The sequence below is a fragment of the Hyla sarda genome, chromosome 3 (assembly GCF_029499605.1).
Source record: "Hyla sarda isolate aHylSar1 chromosome 3, aHylSar1.hap1, whole genome shotgun sequence".
NCBI classification, from domain to species: Eukaryota; Metazoa; Chordata; class Amphibia; order Anura; family Hylidae; genus Hyla; species Hyla sarda.
Genome location: NC_079191.1, coordinates 228971069 through 228983092, shown reverse-complemented (window position 1 = coordinate 228983092; position 12024 = coordinate 228971069). Strand labels below are relative to the sequence as shown.

The 12024-nt window shown below is 39.7% G+C and overlaps 1 protein-coding gene across 6 annotated transcripts in view; it reads left to right on the top strand.

Moving 5' to 3' along the window:
* ASCC3 (activating signal cointegrator 1 complex subunit 3) overlaps nucleotides 1–12024 on the top strand; it is a 764501-nt gene that overhangs the window by 107378 nt on the left and 645099 nt on the right. For all 6 annotated transcript variants that reach the window (XM_056566195.1, XM_056566194.1, XM_056566190.1 and 3 more), the window contains one exon: nucleotides 10321–10441. In XM_056566195.1, coding sequence (XP_056422170.1) covers nucleotides 10321–10441 — 121 coding nt within the window. The remainder of the gene's footprint in view (nucleotides 1–10320; nucleotides 10442–12024) is intronic.

The following is a 12024-nucleotide window of genomic DNA, read 5'->3' as shown; positions in this document are numbered from 1 at the left end:
ATGTTAACCTCATCGGTCCACAGAACTTGTTTCCAAAATGCATCAGGCTTGTCTATATGTTCATTTGCAAAGTTCAAACGCTGATTTTTGTGGTGAGGACGTAGAAGAGGTTTTCTTCTGATGACTCCTCCATGAAGACCATATTCGTACAAATATCTCTTTATAGTGGAATAGTGTACCACAACTCCAGTGTCTGCCAGATCTTTCTGGAGGGATTGTGCAGTCAAATGGGGGTTTTGAATTGTTTTTTTCACAATCCTGTGAGCTGTTCTATTTTTCTTGGTCTTCCAGATCTTTCTTTAACTTCCACTGTTCCTGATGACTGCCATTTCTTAATTACATTTCGAACAGTGGATATTGACATCTGAAAGCGTTTTGCTATCTTCTTATAGCCTTCTCCAGCTTTGTGAGCGTCAACTATTTTCAGTTTCATATTTCTAGACAACTGCTTAGAAGAACCCATGGTTCTGATTGTTAGGGCGAGGTCAGATGAGTCTGGGCATTTAAAACCTTTGAGATTGACATCACCTAGTCTTCCCAGATGATGATTGAGAACAATCCATGACACTGGCAGGTCTCAGCTTTGCAAAGGCGGCAGTGCTTGCTATAAATTCTGCAGGGTGCCCAAACTTTTGTTTTCTGTTATTTTGAAAGTGTAAATGATGGAAATAAAATCTAACTTTTGTTTACCAAAGAATGCCTAATCTGTAATTTGATGCTTTTGGAGATTATTCCATCTTTCCTTGGCTTCTTTATGCATATTAATACAAATTTTTACCTGGGGTTCCCAAACTTTTGATCCCCACTGTAGTTGCAGGGACAAGACAGGATTTTTTTTAAAACCAAAAATATAAACATTTTTTTTTAACCAATGTATATTTCAAATATACAGTGGGGAAAAAAAGTATTTAGTCAGCCACCAGTTGAAAAGATGAGAGGCCTGTAATTTTCATCATAGGTATACCTCAAGTATGAGAGACATAATGAGAACAAAAAATCATAAAATCACATTGCCTGATTTTTAAAGAATTTATTTGCAAATTATGGTGGAAAAATAAGTATTTGGTCAATAACAAAAGTTCATCTCAATACTTTGTTATATACCCTTTGTTAGCAATGACAGAGGTCAGATTTTTTCTATAAGTCTTCACAAGGTTTTGCTGGTATTTTGGCCCATTTTTCCATGCAGATCTCCTCTAGAGCAGTGATGTTTTGGAGCGGTCACTGGGCAACACAGACTTTCAACTCCCTCCAAAGGTTTTCTATGGGGTTGAGATCTGGAGACTGGCTAGGCCACTCCAGGACCTTGAAATGCTTCTTACGAAGCCACTCCTTTGTTGCCTGGCCGGTGTGTTTCGGATCATTGTCATGCTGAAAGACCCATCCACGTTTCATCTTCAATGCCTTTGCTAATGAAAGGAAGTTTTTACTCAAAATCACACGATAAATGGCCCCATTCATTCTTTCCTTTACACGGATCAGTCGTCCTGGTCCCTTAGCAGAAAAACATCCCCAAAGCATGATGTTTCCACCCCCATGCTTCACAGTAGGTATGGTGTTCTTTGGATGCAACTCAGCATACTGTCTCCTCCAAACACGACAAGTTGAGTTTTTACCAAAAAGTTCTACTTTGGTTTCATCTGACCATATGACATTCTCCCAATCCTCTTCTGGATCATCTAAATGCTCTCTAGAAAACTTCAGATAGGCCCGGACATGCTCTGGCTTAACTCCTCAAGGACGTAGGGCGTACCTGTACGCCCGGTCCCGGTGTTTAAAACGGGGTCACGCCGTGACCCCGCATCACACCTGGTCGGTCCTGGCTGCTAATCATAGCTGGGACCCTGGGCTAACAGCGCGCGGCATCGATCGTTGTGCCACGTGCTGTTAACCCTTCAGACGCGGCGATCAAAGTTGACCGCCGCGTATGAAAGCGAAAGTAAACACTTCCCGGCAGTCGGGCTGATCGGGACATTGCGATAAAATCATGATGTTCCGATCAGCTGGGACGCAGGTGGAGGTCTCCTTACCTGTCTCTGCGGCGTCCGATCGTCGATTGATTGCTCCAAGCCTGAGCTACAGGCTTGAGCAATCAAGCCCCCATCTCACTGATCCGTGCAAAGCTATGGCTTTGCAGGGATCAGCATAGGAGATCAGTGTGTGCAGTGTTAGAGGTCCCTATGGGAGCTATAGCACTGCAAAAAAAAAAAAAATGAAAAAAAAAAGTTAACAAAGGTCATTTAACCCCTTCCCTAATAAGTTTGAAAAAAAAAAAACCTTTTCCCATTTAAAAAAAACCCCAAAAAAACCTGTGTAAATAAAAATAAACATATGTGGTATCGCCGCGTGCGGAAATGTCCGAACTATAAAAATATATCATTAATTAAATCGCACGGTCAATGGCGTGCGGGCCGAAAAATTCCAAAGTCCAAAATAGTGTATTTTTGGTCCCTTTTTATATCATGAAAAAAATGAATAAAAAGTGATCAAAAAGTCCAATCAATACAAAAATGGTACCGATAAAAACTTCAGAAGACGGCGCAAAAAATGAGCCCTCATACCGGCCCATATGCAGAAAAATAAAAAAGTTATAGGGGTTAGAAGATGAGAATTTTTAACATATAAATTTTCCTGCATGTAGTTATGATTTTTTTCCGAAGTATGACAATATCCAACCTATATAAGTAGGGTATCATTTTAACCGTATGGACTGACAGAATAAAGATAACGTGTTATTTTTACCGAAAAATTTACTGCATAGAAACGGAAGCCCCCAAAAGTTTCTTTTTTCCGTTTCGCTGTGGATTTTTGGGTGAAATGACTAATGTCACTGCAAAGTAGAATTGGTGGTGCAAGAAATAAGCCATCATATGGAATTTTATGTGCAAAATGGAAAGCGTTATGATTTATAGAAGGTGATCCTTAAGGGGTTAAGCAGGGGGACACATCAGGCACTGCATAATATGAGTCTCTGGCGGCATAGTGTTTTACTGATGGTAGCCTTTGTTACTTTGGTCCCAGCTCTCTGCAGCTCATTCACTAGGTCCCCTCGTGTGGTTCTGGGATTTTTGCTCACCGTTCTTGTGATCATTTTGACACCACGGGGTGAGATCTTGCGTGGAGCCCCAGATCGAGGGAGATTATAATATAATGTTTATAGGTGACCAAGTACTTATTTTACCGAAGAATTTACCAATTCATTAGAAATCCTACAATGTGATTTCTTGTATGCTCCCCCCCCCCCCCCCCCCATTCTGTCTCTCATAATTGAGGTATACCTATGATGAAAATTACAGGTCTCTCTCATCTTTTTAAGTGGGAGAACCTGCACAATTGGTGGCTGACTAAATATTTTTCCCTCTTGTTCATAAAATGAGGACTGAAACAATTTATCGATTTATCAACAGCTAATCGATTATGAAAATAGTTATGAACTAGTTTCATAATCGATTAATCGGTTGGTTGATTAGTTGTTCAGCCAATTTCTACACACACTTAGCGATTATCACTATGTATATATGCAACTGTGGTCCTTGGCAGCCTGTGTAGTGATGAGGGGGCAAGGACATACAATCTTCTGATTCCTGCAGCCCCTTTTTTTGCAGCTATCATGAATCCCCGGTTGTCAGGCATTGTGCTAAAGGCCAGATTGCAATAGTTGCAGAGAGAAGATGCAGGAAGTAGAAAATTATGCGTGCTGGCCCCCTCTTCACTAAATAGGCTGCTGGGGGTATATAGGATGGACAACCAGGGAATGTGCTGCCCCTCCCATCTGGCCACAGGTAAGAAACAGGGAGCCAAGAGGGAAAAAAAGAAAAAAAGAAAATATATTTAAAAGAATAATTATACGTATTTAAATATAATAAAAGCTACTCGTCTCGGCCTCTGCAGCCTCTCTAGCCGACCCCACAAACTCTCTCTTAACACACAATGCATCTCTTACCTAAACACACAAAAGGCCTTTGGTCGATCTCCTCCCCTCAATAAATCCCTCCCTAATCTAACTCACAAATTATCTTCTTCTCCACTAGATTTTTTTTAAATTTAAACAATAATCGTCCAACTAATTGATTATGAAAATAATCATTACTCGCAGTCCTGCATATGTTATCTTTTTTATATAAAAAGTTATATAAAGTACACTTTAATAAAAAAAATGATGAGATGACACAAGAAGGTAATGAAATGGCACAAGGGTACTATCTCTAATCTATGACAAAATGTTGGCGGGAGCAGCGGGATCTGACACATGTTGCTGGAGCTGGTGGGAATGGAACACTTACCTTTCAGGAGAGGGCAGTAATATTCCAAAATCCAGCAGGAGCAGAATTAAGAACAGTCCCACACAAGGTTGTAGAACAAAGAGGTCTACAGTACAGGGGTTTCTTAGTAAGTTGCTGTTTTTTATTTTATTTATTTTTTTAACAAAAATGTTTATGTAAAAACTCTGGAAAAACTGTTTTATGTTAACCCTTTAGCTATAAATACCTTTAGCTATAAATACATATTATTATACATATTATTCTTTTGCTTCTAACCCTTTAGACGTCATGCATCTATGGTGATTGAGTATTTACTTGTGTATCTAATGGCTTTGTGCTGTGCCTCGTTCACCATTTGCTTTTTTGTCCATTTTATTTGTCAGTATTCATTTTGTAAATATTTTTAGGCACTTCCTCATCCTTTTATAAGAAATAGTCACCATCTCTCTCAATTGTCTATCTGATAAAAGATTCATAATTGGAATGCTTTTAGGTTCATTGCATCTATGAAAACAGCAAATCACACATCTGATTGACCGCAGTGCTGCGGGTACTGGCTGTTCCAGCCATAATTGGGCATATTTGTTTCATAATTGTCTAGATTGGAGGTCTCCGAGTGGAGTTGACAAGTCATTTACTGCTTAACGTGAATGTAGGTAGAATGGAGGACATTCTCATAAAGGAGCACTGCTCACCACCATCTCTCTCTCGTGCGCTCGCTCTCTCTTTTAATAATTGTCCTATTTCTTGACATTAGTAGCTTCCTTTTCTAAGGGAAATTTGTATATTTGAATATTTTGTTTGCATTTTATATACATAAGTGTGTATAAAAATAAATTTGATAGTTACAGTTATGGAAGATTACTATTCTGTTTTTGTCCCATAGAGGGAGGCTAGAAAAATAAGTTGTAAAAACAGATATTGAGAAGAGGGAATGCATCTTTTTGTCACAAGGCTGTGCTGTTTTCTGATTTTAGCTTGTGTTTTAAATTGTTGAAAAGTACATTTTTATATTACGCTTGTTGTTATTTTTCATATATGTTACATATGTAAATTCATATATTTAGTTTCTTATCCTTTGTTACTGTTAGTGTACAGATACATTCTTGCTTGTATTCAACATCTAAGCACTTGTGCTGAGCCTTGCTTCAACAGCATCGGGTGTATTACGATTGAAGAGTACAGTGGTCTCTAGTGCTGGGCGGTATGGCCTAAAATTAATATCACAGTATTTTTTTTTTTATTATCGCGGTATCGTGGTATTACCGCCTGTGGGCACAGGGACCCCACTAGCGGTGATGGTAGCGCTCGCGGGAGGCATTCTTGTGACACCGCTAGTGGGCACATGGATCCCGCTAGCTGTGGGGACACTGGCTGACAGGCGCAGCGGGGGAACACAGTAAATGAATTAGCTTTAGTGGCCCGACTCTCGTAATCGGGCTAGAGAAGCACACCGGGACAAGTGAGGGCGCCGCGCTGGGCTCTACAATTCATCCGGGGGAGGGGCCCGACCGGTATCCGGTTCAAAACGGTATCCGGTTCATACCGGTATACTGCCCAGCACTAGTGGTCTCTCATCTTACAATATGGATTGTCTTCAGTATGAACCTGGAACTAAATTATATATAGAGATCATAACTCTATGTAAAACAGTAATTGGTTCTGAAATCCCCAAAATGTCTTCCCAAAAATTAAGATTAAAGACAAACCGATAACTGCTGGAGGCAGTAAATCACTTTCTTTGTAAAGGACAGGCCTTCTTCAGGGTCCTGCACAGTACAGTACAGTATCAGAAAAACAAAATGGGGTCTCCCTTGCATAATGTCTAAAGAGCTGCAAATCCTGGCACAGGTAAAGAGTAGCACTTGACATGTAGTACCGCACTATGTTGCAGAGAGGCACCACTATACAGTCAACTGATGCATTCACTTCAGCAATACTGGTCAGTCAAATTTTCCAGCTATTCACACATGCAACAGATCTAGACTGTCTGTCTGTAGCATTGTATGTTGAGTATGTTTTCAAATTACAATGGTGCAGGAAAGATCTTGTATGTTGAAATTATTGTAACCATTGATAGGCCCCTTTCACGCTATAAAGTTGTTCCGTTAAAAGATCCGTTATAAATGTCCGTTAGAAAAGCCTTAAAAACGGATGTTAAACCTCTGTTACAAAATCCCATTCAAGTCTCTGGGATTTTTTGATTATCTGTTATGACAAGTTATAGCCCGCTACGAATAACGGACGTTATTTGTGACGGAAGAAAAAACGGCACATGCACTAATTTTTCTTCCGTCAAGAAACGGGTAAATGAATGGCCGTTATTTTTAACATTGAAGTCTATGGCAAAGGGATGAGCCTTTATGTCATCCGTTTGCACCTGGTTTATAATATCTGTTATTACTTCTGAACATGCTCAGAAGAGGTTACATCAGCAGACTCCTGCAGTGCTGAGGGACTACAACTACTCCCATAATGGAACAGACTTGTTTCCATGATGGGAGCAGTAATTTCCCCGGCTGGGGGAGTCTGCCGGTGGCTTGGGAGGTTACATTAGTGTTTGTACTACTCCCATCATGGAACAGACTCTGTTCCATGATGGGGGTTGTAGTACAGGGGCAGAGGGATTGATTGCACCAGGTCTCACTTCTGAGACCACATGTGATCATTAAGCAGGCGAGCGGGCGGCATGGTCGGCAACCCTGCGATGTATCGTGTGTTTATACTTTCATTTTTAAATCCCCCACGGGGAGCCCTGAATGGCCGGTACCAAGGAGCCATTCAGGGCTCTCAGCGGGGTTTTTAAATTGAACACTGTAAGTGCTAGCGGGGGCCATATGTATGTTAAAAGTGCTGTGAGGGGCATATATATAGCCTTTATAGCTAGCCCCCCCCAGCATATTTATAATATGCTCCCCCAGCGCATTAATAAAGATATGACACCCCCGCTGGCACATTTATAATGTGCCCCCTGTAGCGCATTTGTCATATTATGCCACGTAGCGCTATATGTGAAAAGCATTCTAACAGCAGCGCATCAGGCCAGTAGCCTGCTGGCCCGATGATGCTAATACATTACTTTTCATACATAGCCTTGCGGTGGCATATGTATATAGAATTGCTGTGGGGGGGGCAGATAACATTATAAGTCTGCTGTTAGCACCCGTTATTTCATCCATTAATATACATACGGATGTTTAATAACGTATGAATGGCTGTCTGTCTGGTGTCAGAAGAGAAGAGGGATGGTGCCGGTGCAAGACTAGAGATGTATCATTTCCGGAAATTTTGAAGCCATGGGAAAAAAACTATATATATATATATATTTTTTTTACTGGAAAAATTTAAAAAACACACTGTAACTTAATAAATGCTGGATGAGAAAATTAAAACCAAATTTACTAGTCAGCCATACTCGGAAAAGAGGAAAACATTGAGGGAGATTTACGAAAACCTGTGAAGAGGAAAATTTATATAGTTGTTCATCGCAGCCAATCAGATTCTTTCATTTTTCAGAGGCCCTTGTGCGAATAAAAGAAGCAATCTGATTGGTTGCTATGGGCAACTGCACCACTCTTCCTCTTCACAGGTTTTAATAAATCTTCCCCCCCCCCAGATAAATGTCAATTAGGGTCAATCTGAGAGGACAGGAACAATCAGTTTATGTATACCAAGAAGTTGGAGCCCAGCTACAACCAATTATATGCATATTCTTCTCAGTGTTTAAATTGTTGCTGGTTCCTCCTCTTCCTGTGCAAGCAGCATAAGTTACAAAATCATACAGCCTGTACCTGTCTGCAAATGACCAGACCCTCTTACAGCCTACATTAGATCACTCTCAGCTCTTTTACAGCTTTCAACTGCACGAACATCCTAATGACATGTCTGCAAAATGCAGTGCTCACTCAGTTATGGATCCAATCCCTTCCCCTCTTTAACACCTTGGTGCCAGAAAGTTAAACAGATATGTAAATTACTTCTATTTAAAAAACTTCATCCTTCCAGTACTTATTAGCTGCTGATGGATCCAGAGGAAGTTCTTTTCTTTTTCAATTTCCTTTCTGCCTGACCACAGTGCTCTCTGCTGACACCTCTGTCCATTTTTAGGAACTGTGCAGAGTAAGAGCAAATCCCCATAACAAACCTATCCTGCTCTGGACAGTTCCTGACATGGACAGATGTGTCAGCAGAGATTACTGTGGTCAGACATAAATGAAATTCAAAAAGAAAAGAACAATTATACAGCAGCTGATAAGTACTGGAAAAATTAAGATTTTTTAATAGAAGTAATTTACAAATCTGTTTAACATTTTGGCACCGGTTCATTTTAAAGAAATGTTTTCCACCTGAGTACCCCTTTAACGACTGAGGGTCTCGTTGTTATTAGGACTAGCATTTCAAAAGTGTATATACTGTGTAGTTCCTTCCCAATGTACTTGTATATTTACAGTATATCCAGCTAAGCCTTTTTTTTTGTGTGTGACTCCTGCCTCTCAGCACTGATAATACCACTGGGAGTCCTGAAACAGTAAAACATGTATAATCTTATGGTTCTGTGAGTTTTGTTGGAATAAATATTGTCACTGACTGATCAGCTCAATTACAAATTAAGTATGTTTTCAATCAAATGTGACCTCCTATTGGAACCAATGTGCGCAAAACTGTATCGTGAGCTGTTTATTTCTAATATCAGAGGATTCATGTTATTTATGTTTGTATTATGTTTGAAAACATAAAAGAACAGTTTTATGCTTTCATGGAATTAAGATTTTCGGTATTTTGCTAATTCCCATATGTATTTTATTGGAATAGTCGTTGTTTCAACAAACTTTTTAATGAATCAGTTTCAAAGCAATATTGTAAATCTACTTACCAAATTGCACCAATCACTCTTGGCATAGACCAGGTGAAGGTAAAATGAGTAATTAGATGTAGATATTTAGTCCAATATTCAGCACCAAAGACATTTGCCTAAATCCTTTTTCTTTCCATAAAAAATAAAAAAAATCATACAAAAATGAATTATTATTTTGCATTCCTCTGTATACAAATCACAGATAAAAGTGATCTAATTATTCAAGGCCTTAAAGGGGTTATCCAGGAAAAAACTTTTTTTTATATATCAACTGGCACCAGAAAGTTAAACAGATTTGTAAATTACTTATATAAAAAAATCTTAATCCTTTCAGTACTTATGAGCTTCTGAAGTTAAGGTTGTACTTTTCTGTCTAAGTGCTCTCTGATGACACGTGTCTCGGGAACCGCCCAGTTTAGAAGCAAATCCCCATAGCAAACCTCTTCTAAACTGGGCGGTTCCCGAGACACGTGTCATCAGAGAGCACTTAGACAAAAAAGAACAACCTTAACTTCAGAAGCTCATAAGTACTGCAAGGATTAAAGGGGTATTTCGGGCCAAAACTTTTTTTTATATATCAACTTGCTCCGAAAAGTTAAACAGATTTGTAAATTACTTCTATTAAAAAAAATCCTAATCCTTCCAATAGTTATTAGCTTCTGAAGTTGAGTTGATTTTTTCTGTTTAACTGCTCAATGATGATGTCACGTCCCGGGAGCTGTGCATGATGGGAGAATATCCCCATAGGAACTGCACAGCTCCCGGGACGTGACATCATCATTGAGCAGTTAAACAGAAAACAACAACTCAACTTCAGAAGCTAATAACTATTGGAAGGATTAAGATTTTTTAATAGAAGTAATTTTACAAATCTGTTTAACTTTCCGGAGCCAGTTGATATATAAAAAAAAAGTTTTTTTCCTGGAATACCCCTTTAAAGTGTACATCCAGTGATGGTTCGGGTGCCTCCTTAGCCATCAGAGACTTGTCCAGGACTGTGGGCGTTTAATCCACGGATCTGGAAGACTTTTATTGGACTTCTGCAAAATATGTAGGTTGAATGGCAGTAGTCTCGAGCTGCGTCATAAAAATTCAAGTATATATCCTGCCATCACTGAATGTACGCTTCAGCGTAGGATCACACAACGTATATGCAGCGTATTTTACTGTCAATGTTAATACATGTTACCTCTTTTATTGCAGCTGTTTGAACTACTGGGGCCTGAAGGATTTACAGTAATAGAAGTTCTTCTGCAGCAGAGACAAAAAATTGTGGCTAATTCGGTTAACTGGCAAAATGGTAACAAGCAATATAGGTTTCCAGGTAGGAAAAATGTAAAGATAATGTATTTGGTAGTATAAATTCTGACAGTTCTGGTCGCTGAGTAAATTGCATCATCCTTTAGACACAATTACTGAAATTGTACCTGTCCTAAAAAAAAAAAAAAAAAATTCACATGTCTTTGATCGATTGGGATGGCATTGCTGAGAACCCCACTGATCAGGATAACAACCAGCGATAAGTATGCGGTACAGTGCTTTTCTTCCCGGCTTCAATTGATCTTTGTCCTGCTGCCCTGTTATAAGTCTATAAGGCACTGAGACAAAGATATCTGAGACTGGGGAGTGAAGTGGGATTCCGCGCACTTATCCCCTTAAGAACCATTCAGCTTTTATTTCTCATATTGCTCTGGGAAATTACAAGCGGAGCTGTTGTTGGTTGTTATGGGCAACAAAGAGAATTTTATTATAACAGATAAAATATTTCATATTTTTCAGGAGTAGATAGAAAAAGGCTGGAAACAGACCTATTGAAGCAGCTTTTCTGACGGACTTTAGGCCCCTTTCTCACTACCATTGTCACATGGTAGTGTCATGGCCATCAGGGAGAATAGCAGGAGAAAAAATACTGCTTGCGCGGTCTTTTTCTTCCGCTACTGCCGCTGAAAAACAGCAACGCCCCACGAACCCTATTGACTATAATGGGGTCCATCCGTACCCACTGTTGCCCTTTGCGTCCCATCAAAATTACAGCCGTCAAAAAAAAAAAAAGAGAATTTGACGGCTGTTCATGATGGGCTGCAATGGTAGGGTGAATGTAGCCTTATAGTGGATAAGATAAAGCAGCCATTAAAAATGTAGCTTCTACTAGCTCCTTATTGTCATAAGAGAAAATAGAATTGAAAAATGCATAACCTTAAAGTACTTTTCACCATGACAAATTACCATGCAATGGGTAAAACACCAGCCAGTCACTTTACTTATGGCTTTTTGGATAGTTTTCTTTTGGCTTAAAGGGGTTCTCCAGCTTGGAAAAAGTGTATCCCCTATCCTTTGGAGAAGTGTCAGATTTCGGGAGTCTGACCGCTGAGCTCCCCTGTGATCTCCTGTCCAGCGCCCCAACTTTTCTCGTACACAGAGCGAGGGTTGTCATGCGTCCTCCATTTCTCTCTATGGGAGGGCCGAAGCAATGTACTCGGGTATCTCTGACTCTCCCATAGAGATGGTTGGAGGGGGCGTATCGACCCTCACTTTGTTTGGTGGCCGACACAGCCCTGTGCAAGGGGGGAGCCGGGCAGGATATCACGGGGGTCCCAGCCGTCTGACCCCCTGCGATCAGACACTTATCCCCTATCCTTTATCTAAAGGATAGGGGATAAATGTTTTGAAGCTGGACCACTGCTTTAATCTCATGTCATCATATTTAGAGGATAGACAGATATTATATTAAAGGAATTGAATTTACAGCAGTTCCTATATATATATATATATATATATATATATATATATATATATATATATATATATATATATACATATATATATGCAATTTTATTTGTGGAGAAGATAACCATTGGGACAGCAAATTTTCCTTCCTGTCAGCAGAAAGAAATCTGTTTTACTGCC